Genomic DNA, 21,670 nt, shown 5'->3' with positions numbered 1-21,670 from the left:
CAGAATTGAATATTTCAACACAATCCCCTTGGGTACCTCCCAAACAAATTTAACTGACCCCCAAGTGAATACAAGTCTTTTATATTCTCAGAAACTAAACCGGACCCAAAATGCTTTCTGAAAAATCTAATAAATCATTTACACATTAACAGCCTGAAAAGCAAATTCAGCCTGAAAAGCAAATCCACATACATTATAATGAAGTTTACTTTGTTAACCTATATGCAATCCTCAGGCAAATGTGAAACAGAGAAAAGCAAACACCACCCAGGCAGAAATCTAAATCCTTAGGTATGCTCCTGAAAGTTCATATTCCCATTGCTACAAATATGAGTCTTGATCTTGCAGACATTTCACTTCAAGCTTCTGAGTAACCATATTGATTTCAGTGGGAATAACGTGTAGAAAGTTAAACAGGTGCATGTTTGCAAGAATTAAATTATAGCTCTGCAGGGTAACAACCAGCAGATATTGTGACCTCAGCTCTGATCAACATCCATGAGCATCCCATTAAAACTGCACACACTATCCTACATTTTTAAATAAATCAGCACCATACCAACTGCAAACCTACCTCCATTACAATTCATGATTGCCTGTTCTGTTCATTCCCTCTGGGGCACCTGGCATTGGCCACTGTCGGAAGACAGGATACTGGGCTAGATGGACCTTTGGTCTGACTCAGTTGTCTGGCCAGTCTTATGTTCTTATGTAACTCCTTTATAGCTTCTGTAGACTGAGTTTATTGCACAAACTGGGATCCCTGAAACCCTCCATATTCCCCCACCCACCAGCTCATTGCCTGCCACCCTCCCATCCGCCTCTATTTCAGGAACTCCCTGCAAAACCCCTCATCCCCTCCCTCATGGATGGGGCTCTTCCCCTTCCTCCTCATACCAGGGTCCCCCAAGATCCCCCCCGCCAGGGGTTCTGTCTGCCCCCCCATCCCTTTCTCCAATACCAGGGTCCCCAATTCCGCCCCCTCCTTCAGGCCAGCAGCTGCATGTGCACCCCCTTCCCACATGCCCTCCTTTCCTCGGATACCTTGGTCCCCCAATGTCCCCCCTGCTAATAATTCTTTGTGCCCCATTCCCTACTCCTGCCATACCAGGGAGCCCCATTACCCTCCTCCCCCCTCCCACCACCTGGACTGTTTGCATGCTCCTAATCCCCCCAAGTTCCCTCCTTCCTTCCCACCCTTTTGTCATTCAGGGTATTGACATGTTAAAACTATAGCCAGAGGGGTCAGAGATGAGATGGTGTATTGTTATGCTGGAAGGTGATAATGTCTGCCATCAGCCAGAGAATTACAGAGGTGTTTGAATCTCTGTGGCTGTGCTAACCAGGGAAAAGGAGGATCCTTAGGTCCTAGCTTTTCCCCTTCCAGTTGTTTCAGTTTTCATCAAAATTAACAATAGGGTTCTTCTGCCCATGGATGACTAGAACATTACCTGAACATTTGGAATTGATCAGCTGGGGAGTTCAAGTAGAGCCTGACAAGTTGACCCAGTTAAAATATAAAAATGACACCTATGTGAAATATAATATGTTACAATTAGTATCTCAATCAGATGTAAAAATCTAAATGGATTGAAATGAAAAATCTGGAATAAAAATGTTTCAGTATTATTGAAATGAAACAAAAACATTAAAATGAAACATTTTGACTTTTTCCATCAAAAATTAATTGAAATTAACACATTCCCAGAAAACATTTTGATTTTGACAAATCTGCATTTTTGATAGAAAACTGCTCCATTTAATTTTTTTGGCCTGATTATCAAGTACTAATTATCAAATACTAATATAAATTCTGCTTTGCTTTATCCCTTTCCCCTCACTAATGATCAAATATTTATATACAATCCTCTCAGATTTTGCCTCGTTTTGACCTAATTATCAAATAGGATATACATTTCCCCTTTGATTTTGCTCTTTTCTCTCTCATTATGATTAATATATTACGATAAAATTCCCTCACAGTTTTCAAGTTTGTCTCTAATCATCCAATATTGATATAAAACTCTCTCCAATTTTTATTTTTCTAATCATCCTTTTGGAGTGCAGCAGCTTCTCCTGGTTTTGAAGGAAACTGAGTCATTATCCCAGATGGGGAATGTGAGGAGTATGTGATTAAATTCCCACAATGGGCACAGACTTGGGGAATGAAGCCAGGGGTTGAACTCCCCAATGATCAACTTTCCCCCTCATATCTGAGAATCAAATATTCCTCCCCTTTGCAGACTGCTTTATAGGTAGAGCAGAATGAGGGGTTATAGGTGATCCTTCCACTGGGGGTTGTTCTGTGCCTGTCTGGGTCCCTATCCCAGTTTCCAGAATTGCCACAAATTCCCATCGTTATAACAATCCTCCCGGATTAACCCCTCACATTCCCATCACTGCTTTCATCCCAAAGGGTCTCAAATACATGTGACAGATGAACTGTATTGGACTTGCTCCCCTCCATATTGAGATGCAGACAGCTCTGGAGAGGGAATGGGGTGACAGGCTGTTCTCTGTCAATGACAGGGCATGGCAGGCCCAAAAGAGAGGCCATGAAGAGTGAATGTCTGTGGCTGATGGGGACACTTTTTCATTTTCCATTACTAATATTCTATCTCCTCAGATTTTGTGTCATGTATCAAACACTTGTACCAAGCATTTTGATACTTGTATCAAACACTGATATAAAATCTCCTCATATGGTGTCACTTTCTATCTAATCCAACCCTCTACTATGGATTTCAAATCCTTTCTGATTTCACCCATTTTCCTTTCTAGCTACTGAACATTGATATAAAACCCCCATAGATTTTTGCCCCTTCTTTCTGCTGGTTTTTAATTATAAAATCTCAATTGATTTTCTATTTTCCATCTACTTTACAAGTATTGCTATAAAACGTCTTCAGATTTTAGTGTTTTCCACCTTTTTTAACAGAAGCTATTTCTTATTTTGGAGGGAAACTCTTGTCCTGTGACACCACCATGTTGGGGTGGGGGGGAGGGGAGTTAAACTCCCCATTGATCAACTTTCCCCACTCACATTAGAGAATCAAATTGTTTCCCCTTTTACCTCCTAAAATCGACATGTTTCCTGATGAAAGCTACTGGCTCAATATTTAATAAACATCAAAGCCAGGTGCTTCCCCTTTTGGGGGTACGGTATCTCCCAGCTGTTAACAAGGCAGCTGGTCAGACCCTGATGGATTGTTTTATTGTGGCTGAAAACCTTCATCACTTATAACAATCCTATATTCCTGTATATTAACCCCTCACGTTCTCATGACCACTTTCACCCTGAGAGGTCCTAAAAGTTCAGGACAAATGGTCTCTGTGGGGGTTTTCATTCCCCCGGTGCTGAGCCATGGCTGCTTCTGGGAGCATATTGGCTATTCTTTGCCAGCAACAGGGGATGGACATTTCTGGAATATTCTAGCTCTTCCATCCCCTCCTTATTCCTGGAAAAGTAGCATCACGTGGGGCTCCCTGTGTGAATGGCAAGCAGGTGGAAAATAATACTTTGTATTTATCTAATTGATATACAATCCTCTGATTGTTTTTGTTTCTCATCCCTCTTTAAAACTGCAAGAACTTTTGGTTTTGGAGGGGAAATGTTTGCTCTAAGTCCTTAGCTGAGTTTCTTCTCAGATTGAGAATCATTTGCCCACCTATGTCAATAACAATGGACAAGGTTGCTGACTGAGAGTTATTAAGAGAGCCCTGTGAGACTTAGGAGAGGTTCCAGGGTTTAAAAGGATCCCCACTGGAATCTAACTGGGCTCAAAGAGATGGTCTAAATATGGTGAAATATTTTCTAAAATATAGATGAGTTCTTACAACTTTTAGAGCTGAATAGTGGATACCAAATTCTCTCTTCGTTCGGGAGGAGAAGGACTTATCTGGTGAGCCAGAGATACCAGCCAAAAATTGAGACACCATCTTGCCGCACCATGGTGGAAAGCAGGAAGGAGATGCAATTTCTGAAATCTTAAAACCTTCAGAATTTGCATCCCTCAGACCAGAGCTGAGGAAAGGTGGGGGCTGCACTATGTGAAGGGTGTCACAAATGCCTTAGAAATTGCATCCCCTACCCTCTCCCTTGCTTTGACCCATGGCAAACAATTTCTGATGGATGAGAGTGAAAGGAGCTGAAATTATTCCGTGCACTTACAACCAGAGTTACCCTTTCCTTAGGTCTGTAGTGTTTGAATGGAGTGGTGTTCCATGCAGGTGCAGATGTCTGCCCAGAAAGTGACAGGATTGGAGATCCTAGCTAGGGCAGAGAAATCTTTGAGTGGATCAGACTAGTTCCAGCTGTTCCTGTTCTGATCCCTGTTGTAAAACATGTAGCTGTGTGTTCTCCTCACCTGGCAATTTCTGGTTTCAGTCACAGCCCTTTACATCTTTTGTGTAAACCTTTTTAATTTAGATGGGTTGGTATTATCCATAGTATCTTAAAGTATGACCTGTGCTAATGGTTTGCACTCCCTAAGGCCTATAGCAGTGGCTTTCAGCCTTTCCAGATCACTGTACCTCTTTCAGGAGTCTGATTTGTCTTGTGTACCCCCAAGTTTTACCTCATTTAAAAACTACTTGCTTACACAATCAGACATAAAAGTACAAAAGTGTCACAGCACACAATTACTAAAAAATTGCTTACTTTCTCATTTTTACCATATAATTATAAAATAACTCAATTGGAATTAGGGCTGTCAATCGCAGTTAACTCAAGCAATTAACTTGAAACAAATTAACTTGATTAAAAATTAGTTATGATTAATTGCAGTTTTAATTGTACTGTTAAACAATAGAATACTAATTTAAATTATAAATGTTTTGGATGTTTTTCTACATTTTCAAATATATTAATTTCAATTACAACAGAATACAAAGAGTACAGTACTTTATATTATAATTTTTATTACAAATATTAGTGCTATAAAAAGATAAACAAAAGAAATAGTGTTTTTCAGTTCACCTCATACAAGTACTGAAGTGCAACCTCTTATCATGAAAGTGCAACTTACAAATAAAGAATTATTTTTCTACATAACTGCACACACAAAAAAAACCAATGTAAAACTTTAGAGCCTGCAAGTCCACTTAGTCCTACTTCTTGTTCAGCCTATCGCCAACACAAACAAGTTTGTTTACATTTATGTGAGATAATGCTGCCTGCTACTTATTTATGATGTCCTCTGAAAGTGAGAAAAGGTGTTCGTGTGACACTTTTTTAGCTAGCATTGAAACGTATTTACATGCCAGATATGCTAAACGTTTGTATGCCCCTTCATACTTTGACTTATATATTGCACTCTTTCATTTATTTTTTTTACATAGCAAATATTTGTAATAAAAAATATGAAGTGGGCAGTCTACACTTTGTATTCTGCATTTTTCAGAGTAGCAGCCGTGTTAGTCTGTATTCACAAAAAGAATAGGAGTACTTGTGGCACCTTAGAGACTAACAAATTTATTAGAGCATAAGCTTTCGTGAGCTACAGCTCACTTCATCGGATGCATATTCTGCATTGTAATTTAAATCAGTATTTTTTTGAAAATGTAGAAAAATATCCAAAAATATTTATAAAAAATTTAAATTGGTATTCTGTTATTGTTTAACAGTGCAATTAAAACTGTGATTAATTGCAATTAATTGTTTTAATTGCAATTAATCTTTTGACAGCCCTACTAAGTATGTGAATTATTTAGTAATTTCCCTTAATTGTACAGCAAGTAGTTAGACTTAATGTTTTTAATTAGTAATTTATCAGTTACCTAGTTTTTAATTACAAAAAATACTATTACTGACTAGAACAGGGCTTGGGTGATTGGGAAGCCTAGTGGTTAGATAAGAGTGGTCAGTGACTAGTGGTCAGACCAAAGGTCCATCTAGCCCAGTATCCTGTCTTCCAACAGTGGCCAATGCCAGGTTCCTCAGAGGGAATGAACAGAACAGGTAAACACTGAGTGATCCATCCTCTGCCACTCATTCCCAGCTTCTGGAAAACAGAGGCTAGGGACACCATCCCTTTCCATCCTGGCTAATAACCATTGATGGACCTACCCTCATGAACTTATCTAGTTCTTTTTTGAACCCTGTTATAGTCTTGGCCTTCACAACATCCTCTTGCAAGGAGTTCCACAGTCGACTGTGCATTTTGTGAAAAAATACTTCCTTTTGTTTGTTTTAAATCTGCTGCCTATCAATTTCATTTGGTGACCCCTAGTTCTTGTGTTATGAGAAGGAGTAAACAACACTTCCTTATCTACTTTCTCCACATCAGTCATGATTTTATAGACTTCTATCATGTCCCCCCTTAGTCATCTCTTTTCCAAGACGAAAAGTCACAGTCTTATTAATCACGCCTCATATGGAAGCTGTTCCATACTCCTAATAGTTTTTGTTTACCTTTTCCAATTCCAATATATCTTTTTTGAGATTGGGTGACCACATCTGCACGCAGTATTCAAGATGCAGGCATACCATGGAATTATATAGAGGCAATATGATCTTTTCTGTCTTATTATCCATCCCTTTCTTAATGATTCCCAATATTCTGTTTGCTTTTTTGACTGCCGCTGCACATTGTGGATAGTTCTCTGAAAACATCCACTCAGTGACTCCAAGATCTCTCTCTTGAGTGGTAATGACTAGCCCCATCATTTTATATGTATAGTTGAGATAATGTTTTCCAATGTGCATTACTTTGCATTTATCAACAATGAATTTCATCTGCCATTTTGTTACCCAGTCACCCAGTTTTGTGAGATCCCTTTGGAGCTCTTCAGAGTCTGCTTTGGACTTAACTATCTTGGGTAATTTTGTATCATCTGCAAATTTTGCCACCTCATTGTTTGCCCTTTTTTCCAGATCATTTATGAATGGGTTGAACAGTACTGGTCCCAGAACAGACCCCTGGGGGACACCACTATTTACTGCTCACCATTCTGAAAACTGACCGTTTATTCCTACCCTTTGTTTCCTCTCTTTTAACAAGTTACCCAGTCCATAAGAGAACCTTCCCTCTTATCCCATGACAGCTTACTTTGCTTAAGAGCCTTTGATGAGGGACCTTGTCAAAGGCTTTCTGAAATCTAAATACAATATATCCACTATATCTCAGCCACCTGCTGGCTGAGTAGCCTCAGCCTTTAAGCTTGGGTGGAGGATAGGGGGACCCAGGCTCTCCATCTTCACCAGGTCCCAGCCCAGAGCCCTGTATGTCAAACCCTGAACAGTGGGGTTGGTGTCCCTCCCAGCAGGGAGAAGCCACTGTCCTGGGCTACTTATTACCAGTCCATTCAGTTTTCAGCATGGTCCCTCTAGTCCAATCTACCAGGCAGCTTGCTTCCCACAGGATTCCCTATGGAATGCAGACAGAACCTCGCTGTGGTCCCAGACTCCTTCAGGCAGGACAGCCACAAACTGGTGAGGTTGAGCCACACAATGTCTCTGGGGTTCACTCAGCCAGTTACTTCCCATGCTGGAGGTTCCTCCACAGCCTCCCTTTGTTGGGGAGCCAGTGTGCCATCTCTTCAGGCAGGGACACAACTAGCGCCTGTCTCTTCACCAGTCAGCCCTGAACTGAGCCAAGCTCCGTTCTTTTATCCCCCCTCCAGGCCTGGCATTGGCTGCAGGTATTGCAGGATGGGGCTAGCTGCACCCAAAGGTTTTCTTTAACCCTTGCTGTGCTGGTTGGAAGTTTCTTGCTTCATCACACTAAATATCACTGAAGATCACCAACACAGAATGGATAGATTCTCTTACCACTCCTAAGAAATAAATGACCAGTCATAGAATCACAGAAATATAGGACTGGAAGGGATCTTGAGAGGTCATCTACTCCAGCCCCCTGTGCCGAGGCAGGCCCAAGTATACGTTACTGTTCCTGACAGGTATTTATCCAACCTGTTCTTAAAAACCTCCAGTGATGGGGATTCCACAACCTCACCAGGTAACCTCTTTCAGAATTTAACTATCTTTATAGTTTAGCAAGGTTTTCCTAATATCTAATCTCAATCTTCCTTGCTGCAGTTTAAGGCCATTACTTCTTGTCCTACCTTCAGTGGACATGGAGAACAACTGATCACTGTCCTTTTTATAACAACACTTAACATATTTGAAGACTGTTATCAGGTCCCTCCTCAGTATTCTTTTCTCATGTCTAAACATGCCCAGGTTATTTAACCTTTCTTTATAGGTCAGGTTTTCTGAACCTTTTATCATTTGTTTTGCTCTCCTCTGGTCTCTTTTCAGTTTGTCCACATCTTTCTTAGAGTGTGATGCTAAAAACTGGACACAATACTCCAGCTGAGGCCTCACAGGTGCAGAGGAGAGTGGAACAGTTAGCTCCTGTGTCTTTCATATGACACTCCTGTTCATTCACCCAAGAATGATATTAGTCTTTTTCACAACGGCTTCGCATTGTTGCATCCTGTACAGCTTGTGATCCACTATAGCTCCTGTATGCATTTCTTTAGTACTAATGTTTGGCCAGGTATTCCCCCTTTTGTATTTGCTCATTTGATTTTTCCTTTCTAAGAGTAGTAAGGTGCATTTGTCTTTATTTAATTTCATCTTGTTGATTTCACACCAATTCTGCAATTTATCGAGGTCATTTTGAATTCTAATTCTGGCCTCCAAAGTGCTTTCAACCCCTCCCGGTTTGGTTTCATCTGCAGTTTATTTTATAAGCATAGTGTCCACGTCATTAGCCAAGTCGTTAATGAAAATATTAAATAATATTCGACTTACGACAGATCCCTGTGAGACCCTTCCGGATACTTCTAATGTTATGAAGTAAAAAATTATTTCTCTCAGTGGCTACCCAGCTCTTGAGGAAGGAGGCTGGAGAACTAACAGCACTGGAAACTCAAGGCTGAATTCGTTTGTTAGTGTAGAGTGTTTTTGACAGTGTTAGATACCTGACTGGGCACCGGCAATGGGATAACAACAGGGAGAAAGCAATTGGTCTGAGTGGGAAGGGAGAGGAATTACTGGGAGATCAGTCTATCCCAGGGGTCACAGGATGGAAAAGTGCCATTGAAAAGCATAATGCAGTTGAGATTGGAGCAGAGATGTCTGTGAGTGAGCTGGTGGGATTGTGGCTGGGGCAGCAGGTTCTGAGAGGGGGACTCTGGCTGTGTCAGGGACTGGTGACTTTTGAGGAGGTGGCTGTGTATTTTACCAAGGGGCAGGGGACTCTGCTGGATCCTGTTAGAGAGCCCTGTACAGGGACGTCATAGAATCATAGAATATCAGGGTTGGAAGGGACCTCAGGAGGTCATCTAGTCGTGCAGGAGAATTAGGAGACTGTGACCTCGCAGAGTAAGTATCCCTGTCCCCTTGGGTGTTAGGATCTGGGTGATCTATGCAGGTCAGCTTCAGCTCCAGGATCCTACAGCCCCTGCCCCTCAGATATCTGGGGTGATCAGTACTTGCGGGTCCTAGGCCCTGTGTGAGAGAGAGGGTCACCTCCACACCTCATCCCACTGGGACGGAAACTCAGGACTCAGTGTTAATCTGGGCATCCCCAGGGTTTCAAAAGAGAGTGACTCCCTGTGTCCTCTCTCTGGGGCTGGTTCCATTTAGGGGCGGTGGAAGCTTCCTAAAAGTGGGTGGGGGCCAATGGTGCCTGAACTGTGGCCCCACCCCCACCTTCCATTCCCCGGAGATCCCACCCTAGCACCGCCTTTTCTCCCGAGGTTCCACTTCTGCTATGCCTCTTCCCCCTCCAAGACACCATCCGCCACTCGCTCTTCTCTGCACCCTGCCCCCCCTCACTCACCCTTTCAGCCAGTAAAAAGTGGGAGGGCCATGCCCCCCCCCCACTCTGGTGCCTCTGGTTCCATCCCTGGGGTCGCTGGCCCCTCTGCGGTGTTGTGACAAGCAGCTTATTATCCGCTCTCAGATAATAAGCTGCTGGGGATCCAAGAGTTTATCCCAGGAGACACACGGCACCTCTCCCTGCAGGCACTAGGCTTTCCCACATGGTCTCATGAACATGTTCCCCATCTGAGAGGATCAGATGTCCTCCCTGCAGAGAAAGGGGCTGGGTGTGACACTATGGGTTGCTCTCTTGTGGGAAATGCTGAATGGCGACCTAGCCCACTGATCTCACCCATTTCCTTCTGATGAGCAGAATCCCTAAGCCCCAAATCAGACCCCATCTGGCACATGGACCAAGAGGAAGAGCCCTGTGTCCTGGACTCTGAGGATTCTTCAGAAGAGAAGATGCCGAGAGGCCCTCAGGCAGGTAAGAGATAAAGTTAAACCCACTCCCAAACCCACTCCCGTGGGCTCCCCCTTTTCGTGGTTCAGCAGGTGTCCCCAGCAGGTGTCATACCCTCACGGTAGATGGCGCTCACGGCATCCCACTCATCCCAGCCGACACCCGGCAGTAGCTCCCTCCCCACCGAGTGTCCAGATGGGATGTGGAGGCAGAATGGGTCCCCTCCTCTCGCTTCTCTGGGGAAGGGTTTGAGGATCACTTGCTGGTTACTGATCTTATCATCCAGTTTTAGTTTTGTTTGTTTTATGGAATCTTACAATCATAGAATTGTAGAACTGGAAGGGGACTCAGTCAGTCATCAAGTCCATTCCCCTGCACTCAAGGCAGGACTAAATGCACCCCCCTTTTCCATTTCTCTTTCTAAGGTTCTCTGTCCCCTGGCACAGGGGAGGACTCATGTCTGGATTTTCTCTGTGTCCCAGCAGGTAATGGGACAGTGTCTGAGAATGAGGAGGAGAATCCTCAGCAGGAAGATCCTGAACAAGTGGAACCACAGGGAATGGTATCAGGAAGAGATGAAGGTGGTGTTTCCCTGAGCTGGGAGAAGCCTGTGAGAATCACCCTTATAAATGCCCAGACTGTGGGAAAAGCTTCCAGTGGAGCTGCCGCTTCATTGAACATCAGAGAATCCATACAGGGAAGAAAACCTCTATTTGTGCTGACTGCGGGGAGAGCTTCAGTTGTTACTCAAACTTCACAAGACACCGCAGGATCCATACAGGAGAGAAACCCTACAGCTGCCCTGACTGTGGGAAAAATTTCGGTCACACTTCTGACCTCATTATACACCAGAGACTGCACACGGGAGAAAGACCCTACAAATGCCCTCAGTGCGGGAAAAGCTTCAGCCGCAGCTCGTACCTCATTCCTCACCAGAGGACACACACAGGAGAGAGGCCCTATAAATGCCCCGACTGTTGGAAGAGCAACCTGAGCTCAAACCTTATCAGGCATCAGAGGATCCACACGGGAGAAAAACCCTATAGATGCCCCAACAGTGGAAAAAGCTTCTATCTGAGATTACACCTCATTAGGCACCAAAGAGTCCATATTGAAAGGAAATCCTATGACTACGCCGACTGTAGGAAAAAGTTCATTCGGAGCTCAGCTCTAATTACACACCACAGACTCCACACGGGAGAGAGAACCTATAAATGCGCTGACTGTGGGAAAAGCTTTGGCATCAGCTCAGACCTGAACAGACACCAGAGATCCCACACGGGAGAGAGACCCTACAAATGTGGTGAATATGGGAAAAGCTTCAATGTGAGCTCCAAGCTCATCAGACATCAGGGAATGCATATGACAGAGAAACGTTTCCTTTGTCCCGAGTGTGGGGAAGGCTTTGCCACCAGCTCCAAACTCATTAAACATCAGAAACACCACCTGGAACAGAAGCCCTGCGGGGACTACTGGAAAAGTTATAGCCACAGTTCTGAACTCCTCAAGCATCAGCAAGCCCACACGGGAGAGAGAGACCCTATAAGTGCCCCGACTGCGCGAAAGGGTTTAGTCGGAGCTCGCACCTTATCAGGCATAAGAAAATCCACAGGAGATAGGCACGGGTCCTGGTTCTTCCTCTAGGGCTTTTCAAACAAATTCAGTTATAAATAATTGGTGGTGTGGAGATTCATGTGTGGGAGAGGCACAGGCAAGGGTGAAGGGGAAATGGGGAGGAAGAAAAAAAAGTTTTGGGGCTGGTGAGTCAGTTGTTTGGGGTTTGTGGGGAGGGAACTGGGATTTTTTTTTGTCTCAAAGTTTCTTACATTTCCCATGCTCATTCCACACCCTTTTTCTCTGGCCTGGCAGGATGTGGGACATCAGGTGAGATGGGACTTGAATGATATAATTCACTAGGGCCAGAGACTAGATTTTCTTGACTAGGGGAACTGAGGAGCTGCACAGATGCTATGCCTAAAGGAAGTGCCAGTCGGATGCTGTATGGAGAGGATGTGAGATGTGACACCATTCCCACTGTCACCCATGTTTCCAGCACCAGAGTATGAGAGACAGCAAATCTGTAAATGGAGAGGGCAGAGGCATATTATCACCTAGGCCGACAAGGGCCTAGGATGGCAAATTTGAAGGGGCAGCAAATTTATAATAGCAGCCAGAGGCGCCAACTTCCCCCAGCGCCAGTGGGTGCTCGTGCCCCCCACCCCTGGCCCTGCCCCAATTCCACCCCTTCCCCGCCCCCATTCCAACCCCTTCACCAAAGTCCCCACCCCAACTCCGCCCCCTCCCTGCCCCTATTGGTCCCCTTCCCCGAATCCCTGCCCCAGCCCCGCCTCCTCTCCTGAGCACGCTGCATTTTCCCCTCTTCCCCCTTCCCTCCCAGTGAAGCTGTTTGGTGCACAAGCGCTGGCAGGGAGCAGGGAGAAGCAGGACCCGGCGGTGCGCTCAGGGGAGGAGGCGGAGACGAAGCGGAGGTGAGCTGGGGTGGGGCAGAGAGCTGCCGGTGGGTGCTCTGCACCCACCAATTTTTCTCCATGGGTGCTCCAGCCCCGGAGCACCCACGGAGTCGACATCTGTGGACGCCGCAACTTTACCAATCATAGTGCGTATTGAAACCACCAATGACTGCACGAATGTGTAAAATAACTAAAAACAAATTCATATGGGGGCGGCAATTATTTCAGGGCCTAGGGTGGCAAAATCATTAATCTGCCACTGGGAGAGGGGGATATACCACAGATCGGCATATGATTTACCTGTGGCTCTCACTGCTGCAAGAGCAGACAGGTCTGTAATGTATCCTTACAGCTGCATAACACAGGCTGGAAATCTGCGTTGTAACATCCAACGGAGCTGGACAATTCATGTCCAGGCTCCGGATTTAACCTGATACGTATATAAAAATGTGTACACCTATATGTATACTATTTTCCAGGTGAAACCTGCATCAGTGCAAGCTAATAGCTTCTCAGTGAGTGGCATCTGTGTCACACAGGGTATGTCCCTAGTTTAAACATTAGAGCCCCCTTTTGACCCCCGATTACTTGTTTTGGGGTACCGAGTTTCTCCCAAGATACCTAGAACCCAATGACATAGAATCAGTGAATGATGGTGAGAGCGTTGAGACTAGAGAACTCGCTGCACTAGCTGCACACAGCTCATTATTTCTCTGAGGAAGTGTAGCTGGCATGCAGGGGAAAAGATAAGGAAGCAGGTAGCAGGCGGCTCACAGAGTTATAGTCCAAGGGCCAGATTTTCATAGGTATTTAGGCACCTAAATAAACCTATGGCAGTTAGGCACCTTACCTGGTTAGGTGCTTTTGAAAATCCAAGTAGGCACCTAACCTGCATCTTTAGGCATCTTTGAAAAACTGAAAACCGAGTGATCTCACAAGCAGTGAAGCTGCCGTCAGCTCAGGGAGGGAGAGAGAAACAATCACTTGACTAAATGAGGTCAGATGTAGAGTCCTGAAGAGATGCTTCTGGTTCCTGATGTTTGCTCAAAACTACATGGGAGCATAGTGAACTAAAAGGTGAATTAATACATTACCCGTGGTTCTGCCTGGCTAGACAATTTAAAAAGCATTTCGAGAGCAGCTTTAAAGCTATTCCCTTTTTAAATTTGGGGTTTGCCACAAGTGGTGTTTAGGTGAGTCTAAGGGTGAGAAAAGTGACTATAGGAAAATAGGGACGTGGTGTCTAGGTGAGTCTATGTATGCACAAAAAACATTTCCCTGGGGAAACAATTTGGAAAGGTAATTAATATACATAGTTACTACAGTTCTTTTGCATTCCTGACTTTACCATGAATGTTGACATTTTGCTTGGCTAACGCACTAACTCTTTACCTAGTTAGCTCTGTGAACTTCTGCACTGGAATAGCGGAGCCAAGCTCCCATCTGGTCATAGCAGGCTGCTGCTTCAGTGCAATGGGTGAGCTGGCGTGTGGCTGGTTCTTTGCGGGGCTGTGGATGGAGATGGCATTTATACCTTTGATACCAGGCCATGTGTGTGCTTTACTCTCCTGAGTTTGTGCTGTCTGATGGACATAATAAAAAGCTGATCCTACATGTCTGTTTGTCCTGCATAGCTACATTGGTCAAGGGTGTGGTTTTTTTCACACCCCTGACCCACTATAGCTATGCCGACGTAACTTTTAAATGCAGGCCAAGACTCAGTCCGTGCTTCACTTGGAGGAGAGGGGACTGGGACTTCTCATCCAACTCTCATGTGTTAATTACCACGTTGCTGAACTTGCGTTTTCAGGACTTCGCTCCTACAGGGGAATTCCAGAAAATGTTGCTGTTTTTCCTCTTCATATAAAGTGGCTGATTGTGGAAAGAGGAGACCAAAGGAGGTGGGGAAGGGCACATTATAAGGAGACTCAGGACAGATGGAAAATGCCCCCATATTGAAAGCATCTGCTGGTGCTGAGCTGCAGAGCTCTCCTTTGTTTGTGGCGCTGTCATGCAAGTCTTGCTCTAGCTTGGGAAAAGGCTAGATCCTTCCTCTGCCATGTGTCTGTCACCAGTGGGGAGCGTAGGGAAGGGGTTTCATTAGCTGCTGCCACCAGAGGGCTCTGGTGAGTTCTATGGTAAGGAGGCTGTTTTATCTTTCTCTCTCTGCTAAGGATACTGGGGATTGAGCTTCCTGGGTCAGATGCTGCTGCTGCCTCCATGTGATTTGGGAGCCTGGCTGAGCAGCTGCTGCTCCCCCAGTGTGGTCTGTGCCCACTGTTGCTCTACCCCCAGCCTGGAGGAGCAGTGTGCTGCTTTTCATCTGCTCCCTACCCTTCGGCCGGTCTGGCTATCCAGACTTAAAAATCCCACTGGCATAGCTGTCACGGTCATTGGAAGGCTCATGGGTTTCACCACATCAAGGTGCCCTCCTTAAGGAAGACCAGTGGCCAGAGCAGCTCAATATCCTTGTTCCAGTTCATTTTATCCTTATGTCTTTCAGCCAATCCCGCCTGAGGACAAATGGACTGACTTTCATTTCTCGTATGCTCCTTTTCCAGAGGAATTCATCCAAGACATTCCTCTCAATTGTTAAAGTGATAGAAACAGGTTGATGTTAAAAAGAAAGCGAAACTGGTAGAGAGTTGGTTGGTTTATTTTAAATTACACTTGTTTAAAAACAATAGAAACGAAAGCCAGAAATACGCAGAGAGGTTGCTGGAAACAAGCTAATACTGTCATTTATTTGGTGCACTTGGGCTGTGCACATTGTTCATCTGTGTCACTAACAGTTCTTCTTGTTCCTCTCCTCTGGATTCCCTCTCTCTACTGCTGTTCATTACACTCATTCATTCAGTCCTGTCTTGGAAGCTCTTCAGGGCAGGGACTGTGTGTCTCTTTTATATGCTTGTAAACTCCCAGCACGAGTGAGCCCCAGTCCTCTTTGCAGTTTCTGGGTGCTACCAGAGTTTAAAACATCAGCCATTTTTCTCCTTCCCCAGCCATCTGGTGCACCCTGGGGGATGTTAATATTCCCTCTCGCTGCACTTGACTCCCTAGAGATCCTAATTCCCCTGTATGTTATGGACATCGGATGCCCCCGGACTGCTGCATTTGGTGACACTCCAGTTCATGGGCAGCATGTGCACCCCGTTTGGGAAGGCTAGCCTTGTGCCTGAGGCCCCACATCTTCTGCCTGAGGCCCTGCCCTGCCCCTTCTGCCCAAGGTCCTGCCCCGCTCAGCCTCTTCCATCCACCCTCTCGCCATCTGGCCTGCCGGTGCAGCCCTGAACCCTGGCCAGCCTACTGGCGCCCGGAGCAGTCTGGAGGAGCCCTGAACGCTACCCAGAGGAGCGCTCAGCCCAGCTGCAGCCTGGCCCTGGGGCTGCAGTAGGGAACATTAGCGGAGATTTGGGGAGGCTTAGCCTCCCCCATCCTCCATTACCAGCTGCCCATGCCCCACTTCCTGACTGTGCTGAACCCCGCTAGCTCACGCTCACTGGTCTCAGCTTCCCTATGACTCGTCCTGTTGCTGAGCCTCTCTCTGTCAGTAAGGAGTGGCTTCTACTGTGGCCGGAGTCTCCCCTTTCTTGGATATGGACAGTGATGGGCTTACCTTCCGTGCACCTTAGGAACCCCTTTGATGATGAGCGTCTGGCTGTGTGTGCTCCCAGTGGAGATTAAACCCCTCATGAGCAGGGTGTCCTGTGGATGCAAGCCCCTGGGGAGCTGACCCTGGGATTTTACTGCCTTTAAGTGGGCTGGGGTTAAAACCACGGCACATTCTTTGTGAGAAATAGTCTACAGATCTGTAGTTCTCCCTGATCTCAGCTGCACAGGATTTCCAGTTCACAAACTTAACAGGCTCGCCCGGCTGGAGCAAGGGGAAGAGGCCTGGGTCCCAAATCTCCAGAGCTCCGAGGAGAATGCAGAGGAGGAACCAGCTAGACCAACTCTGAAACCGTGGCCGAGGAAAGGAAAACCCTGGGATTCCCACAAAGGCCCCGTGAGCGCCGCTGGTTTTGTTTCATCTCACCCAGGTCAGGACTGTGCCCAGCCAGCATCATATTCTCCTGGCAGATGTCACTCATAGGTTATTACTCTTGCTAACTGACACCTGGCAATAGCTCCCTCCTTTTCCCCTCAGGGATGTGGAAGCAAAATTGGTCGTGTTCCTCCCTGTTCTCTGGAGATAAAGCTTTGAAGGATTCAACTCTTCATATTTTAGTTTCCCAAACAGTTCTTCTAGTTTGCTTCCTCTGAATCCCCTTTTACTCTTCCCCTTTCTGAGGTTTCCTTTCTCCCTAGCACAGGGAGTGACATGTCTGGATTGTCCCTTTCATTCAAACAGATGACAAGTCAGGGAATGAGGAGGAGAATTCTCTAGTGGCACCACAGAGATCCAAAGGGAAAGTTTCCAAGGGTCTTGAGCAGGTGAAGTCAGTGAGAGCCAGCACAGGACAGAGGGGCTACAAAAAAAGCAGTCAGGGAACAGAGGAGATCAGTTCTCTCCTAAGGGGAAAGGTGACACACACCATGACAGCAAACACCAGCAAACACCACAGACGAGGAAGGTGAAAATCTTATGTGTTGAATGTTGGAAAAACTTCAGCAGTAGGTCAGCCCTCTTCAGGCCCAACCGAATCCACCCAGGAGAAACCCCACCAGTGCCCTTACTGCAGGAAAAGCTATGGTGTCCACTCAAGCCTCATTGTCCACCAGAGAATCCACACAGGTGAGAGTGCGAAAGCAGCTTCAGGACCAGCATGACCCTCACTAAACACCAAAAAACCCACATAGGACAGAAACTGTACATCTGCTCAAGTGCAGGAAAAACCTCCGGGCAAACTCAACCTTCAGTATCCATTGGTGATTCCCTACAAGAGGGAAGCCCTACAAATGCCCCAACTGCAGGAAAGGCCTCAGGGACAGCTCGCCCCTCACTGAGCATCAGAGGAGAAATTGTGTCAGAGCCCTGTCTAGGGCTGGCGGAAGGAATGATAGAGCTGTTGATTCCCCGCAAATATCAGTAATGTTCAGCTCTCAAGTATCTGCCCGGGAGACAGCAGAAGCTGACCTGTAAACTGATTGCTAGATCGAGAGGTTCATCAAACCCCATGCAGAGGAAAAGAAGTCCCAATTGACACTTGGCTGCAGAGCTGCTGAGTTTTTCTGTTTCCTGCCAACCTTTCCATGGGAGGAGAGAGAAGGGGCCTTCCCATTGTGCTCTCTGCACTGAAACTCCTTGTGTTCCTAAACTTAATTCCTCATCCATTCTAGAGCGGGGATTCTTAATCTTTTCAGGTAAGTGACTGTGACGGGTTTCCCTCCGAGGTTGTTGCTTTGGGGCACAGAGTGTCACAGTGACCTCATGCGTAGAATCAAAAATTTTCACAATCCCCTAACACTTACTATAAAAATACGAATGAAAAAGGAAGCACAGAGCTGGTTGAAGAATTTTTGACTGAACAGTTTTCCATCAAACCCCACCCCCAACTTTTTTGATTTTGTAACATTTTGCAAAAATGTGTCAATTTTGACAACATTTTCCAATTGGCAACATTCAAAACATTTTGACAGTGTTATTTTAATTCATTTGGACTTTTATACCATATTAAAATATTGATTTTTAATATAATATAAAAATATGACCTAGGAGGGAAGATTGAAAATATTGGGTTTGTTTAGTCTGGAGAAGAGAAGCCTGAGAGGAAACATGAGAACAGTTTTTAAGTACATAAAAAGGTTGCTATAAGGAGGAGGAAGAAAAATTGTTCTCTTTAACTCTGAGGATAGGACAAGAAGCAATGGGCTTAAATTGCAGCAAGGGTAGTTTAAGTTGGACATTAAGAAAAACTTCCTAACTGTCAGGGTGGTTAAGCATTGAAATAAATTCCCTAGGGAGGTTGTAGAATCTCCGTCACTGGAGATTTTTAAGAGCAGGTTAGACAAACACCAATCACAGGGATGGTCTAAATCAGTGTTTCTCACACTGGGGTCCGTGGACCACTGGGGGTCCCTGAGGGTACCCCAGGGGGTCCGTGGACCCCACTGATCAACTCAACTCCTCCCCCTTCTTCCCAGCGCCTCCTGCACAATAAAAATCCGGCAACACAGCGGGACTAAGGTAGGCTTCCTACCTGCCCTGGCTCCGCCCCGCTCCCCAAAGCGGCCAGCACATCCCGGCGGCCCCTGGGAGGGGGCATGGGTCTCCGTGCACTGACCTCACCCCAAGCGTCGACTCCACTGCTCCCATTGGGCGCTGCGGGAATGGTTCCAGAACATTCCGATATCAAGGATGGTAAAAAAAACATTCCCCAAGAATAACAGGAACACACTGACCCCCCCCCCAAAAGATAAGATCAGGGTGACAGTATGTAATAGAGATGTTTTAATCAAATCAACATGTACAAGGTAATAAGTAATAACTAGCCATGTCAGGGGGCAGTAACTACAGTAACTATGTCAGAGGGGCAGTACTAACTTGTTTGTACTGGGGTATAAAGATGTATCTCAGAGAGAGTATCTTTGTTTAGCCTAGGGAGGAATGGAAAGTCCTGCTGTTCACTGAGCTGGTCCATTGTTATGGGCATACATGTATTAGTGGTCTGGTAGAGTCTGTGAGATACTAGTACCGTGCTTCGTCAACAATAAACCTGGCCGGGTGCCTTCATCCCTTAATGGATCTTGTGGTCATTGGGCGATTCGCTTGAAGTCTGCTGTGCCAGCTGTCTGCACAGAGCTGGGGTGGCACACAGAGGGAACACACACACGTAGCCAAACATCTATCAGCATCTGACCACAGATTCCTTTGTAACATAAGGAGTAGCAGGGTTGGAAAAACATGCCATATCAGCCTCCGCCATGCCTTTCTTTCCCATCACCTTTGCAGACCCCGCCTTACTGGAGCTGCATGAGGTTCTGTCCAAGTGGTGGACAGTTCCTCTTCTTGCCAATCCCGCTTCACCATCTTCCCAAAAGCCCCATGAGCTAGCACCACCAGCTGTCGGAAGACCATCACAGTGTTTTGTAAACCTTTTAAACTCTCCTCGCTGGTTTGCATCACATTTGCTCACTGTAGGGAAACAGAAGAGAGTTAGTCATAGAGACATACAGAGAACTCTCCCACCTTTGAGTAAGAAAGCGTTGTATGTTTTCAGAGATTGAATCCCTCCCCCAATCGTTTCCTGAGCTGCATGTAAAAAGTGTGAAAAGATTTACTGGTATTAAAGTAGCAGCTAGAGCAGTGGTTCTCAAACTTTTGCACTGGTGACCCCTTTCACACAGCAAGTCTCTGAGTGTGACCTCCCTTATAAATTGAAAACACTTTTTTTTTATATTTATCACTATTATAAATGCTGGAGGCAAAGCAGGGTTTAGGGGTGGAGACTGACAGGTCATGACCCCCCCACATAATAACCTTGCAACCCCCTGAGGGGTCTCAACCAATTTGAGAAACCCTGAGCTAGAGGCTCCAACTGAGATCAGGCATCTGTAGCGCAACTCCACTATACGAACACAGAGGAAGAGGCAGCTCCTGCCCCATTGAGCATACAATCAAAATAGATAAGACAGACCAGACACAAGATGGGAGGGACAACAGAGGCTGAGGGGGAAAATGATGTGCCAAAGATCACCAGGTCGGTGACAGAGCTGGGAACAGAAGCCAGCACTACCTGCAGGCATGTGGTGTCTCTCTGAAAAGATTTTTGCAGCTTATAAAACAGCTCAGATTTTCCCCGCAGAATCTACCCAGAGTGCTGACCCTCCTACCAAACGTCAAGACCATCAGCTTTTCCTTGTGGTTTTAAGAAGGGTTGCAAAGTTCAGTTTTAAAACACAGACATCGGCCTGGTCCACACTACTAGTTTCCGGCGGCCGAGCTGCATCGGTCAGGGGCATAAAGAGGTGTGATCCCTGACCAACAGAGTTGTGGTAGCAAAACCTGTCACTGTAGATGGAGTTATATTGGTAAAACTGAGCTTTCACCAGTGTATCTTGTTTTGCTTGTGGCGGGTGATTTTTACTGTCCTGGTACAAAGCACAGCTTTGCTGGGGTAGCTGCGTCCACACTGGGAGTGCTTTGCTGGTATAGCATACCAGTAAAGTGCTCTGAGTATTGATGGGCCCTTCAGTCATCAGCCACAGCAAGTGGCCTCCATAGTTAGAAATCTCTTTTACCCTCTAAAGTGTGTAAAGGGATTGTTTAAAGGACACACCCCAGGAAGAACTCATTTTTTTAAATTACGACCTCTCCAACCAGGCATTTATTTGATGAGTGTTAAGGGGCTGATCTAAGTCCCCATTGGGCTCTGCCTTAGGCCCTAGCTGAGACACCTTTTTATCTTTCTACTGCACATTTTGTATTGATTTGTGTTAGAGTGAAGAACTCACGTTTTAAAATAAACATCACTTTTATACAAGTCGTGTAAAGTGCCTTCTTGGCCAGACTCATCAAGGGGATCTGATTTCTGGGGGGTGATGATTATAGCAGGAATGTGCAATAAATAAATAAAATAGACAGCCTATTAAAAAAAAAAACCTCGTTAATTACATTGCCCAGACTTCACACAACCCCCACTCAGCTGCCACCATTTTTTCCATAAAAGGCCCCTCGCTGTCTATGTTGCTGCTTCTGAGCACGCACACTGGGTCTCACTCTAGACAGCTAAGCCCCAGTGTAATGCATGAAGCGGGGGAAAATAGTTGCTCTGCTGCCTGACTCACCTGGGGGAGGGACCCTGATCCCAGAGGCATGCTCTAAGCATGCCTCACTCCACACACCATGCCCTGGGTGTGGGGAAAGAGCCTCCTTATAACTTTTAGCCCAGCAGGTAGAGTACAGATCTGGGATATGAGACCCCCAGTACAAGTTCCCCCATTTAGTAAAGAGAAGGGATTTGAACCGGGCATTGCCCCCTTTCAGGTAATTGACCTGACCACTGGGCAATGGGCTATTCTGAT

The 21,670-nt window shown here is 45.7% G+C and overlaps 1 protein-coding gene across 1 annotated transcript in view; it reads left to right on the top strand.

The window, feature by feature from the left end:
* The window catches only part of LOC119843034 (zinc finger protein 345-like), a 34,047-nt gene extending 22,168 nt beyond the window's left edge, over positions 1 to 11,879 (top strand). The window contains exons 2-4 of the mRNA XM_038371932.1: positions 10,146 to 10,259; positions 10,721 to 10,816; positions 10,873 to 11,879. Of these exons, the coding sequence (XP_038227860.1) occupies positions 10,146 to 10,259; positions 10,721 to 10,816; positions 10,873 to 11,879 (1,217 nt within the window). The remainder of the gene's footprint in view (positions 1 to 10,145; positions 10,260 to 10,720; positions 10,817 to 10,872) is intronic.
* Positions 11,880 to 21,670: the final 9,791 nt, after the last annotated feature.

This window comes from Dermochelys coriacea, chromosome 14 (assembly GCF_009764565.3).
Source record: "Dermochelys coriacea isolate rDerCor1 chromosome 14, rDerCor1.pri.v4, whole genome shotgun sequence".
Classification (NCBI taxonomy): Eukaryota; Metazoa; Chordata; order Testudines; family Dermochelyidae; genus Dermochelys; species Dermochelys coriacea.
Note: the sequence above shows the minus strand (reverse complement) of the source record. Positions and strands in the feature narration are given on the sequence as shown.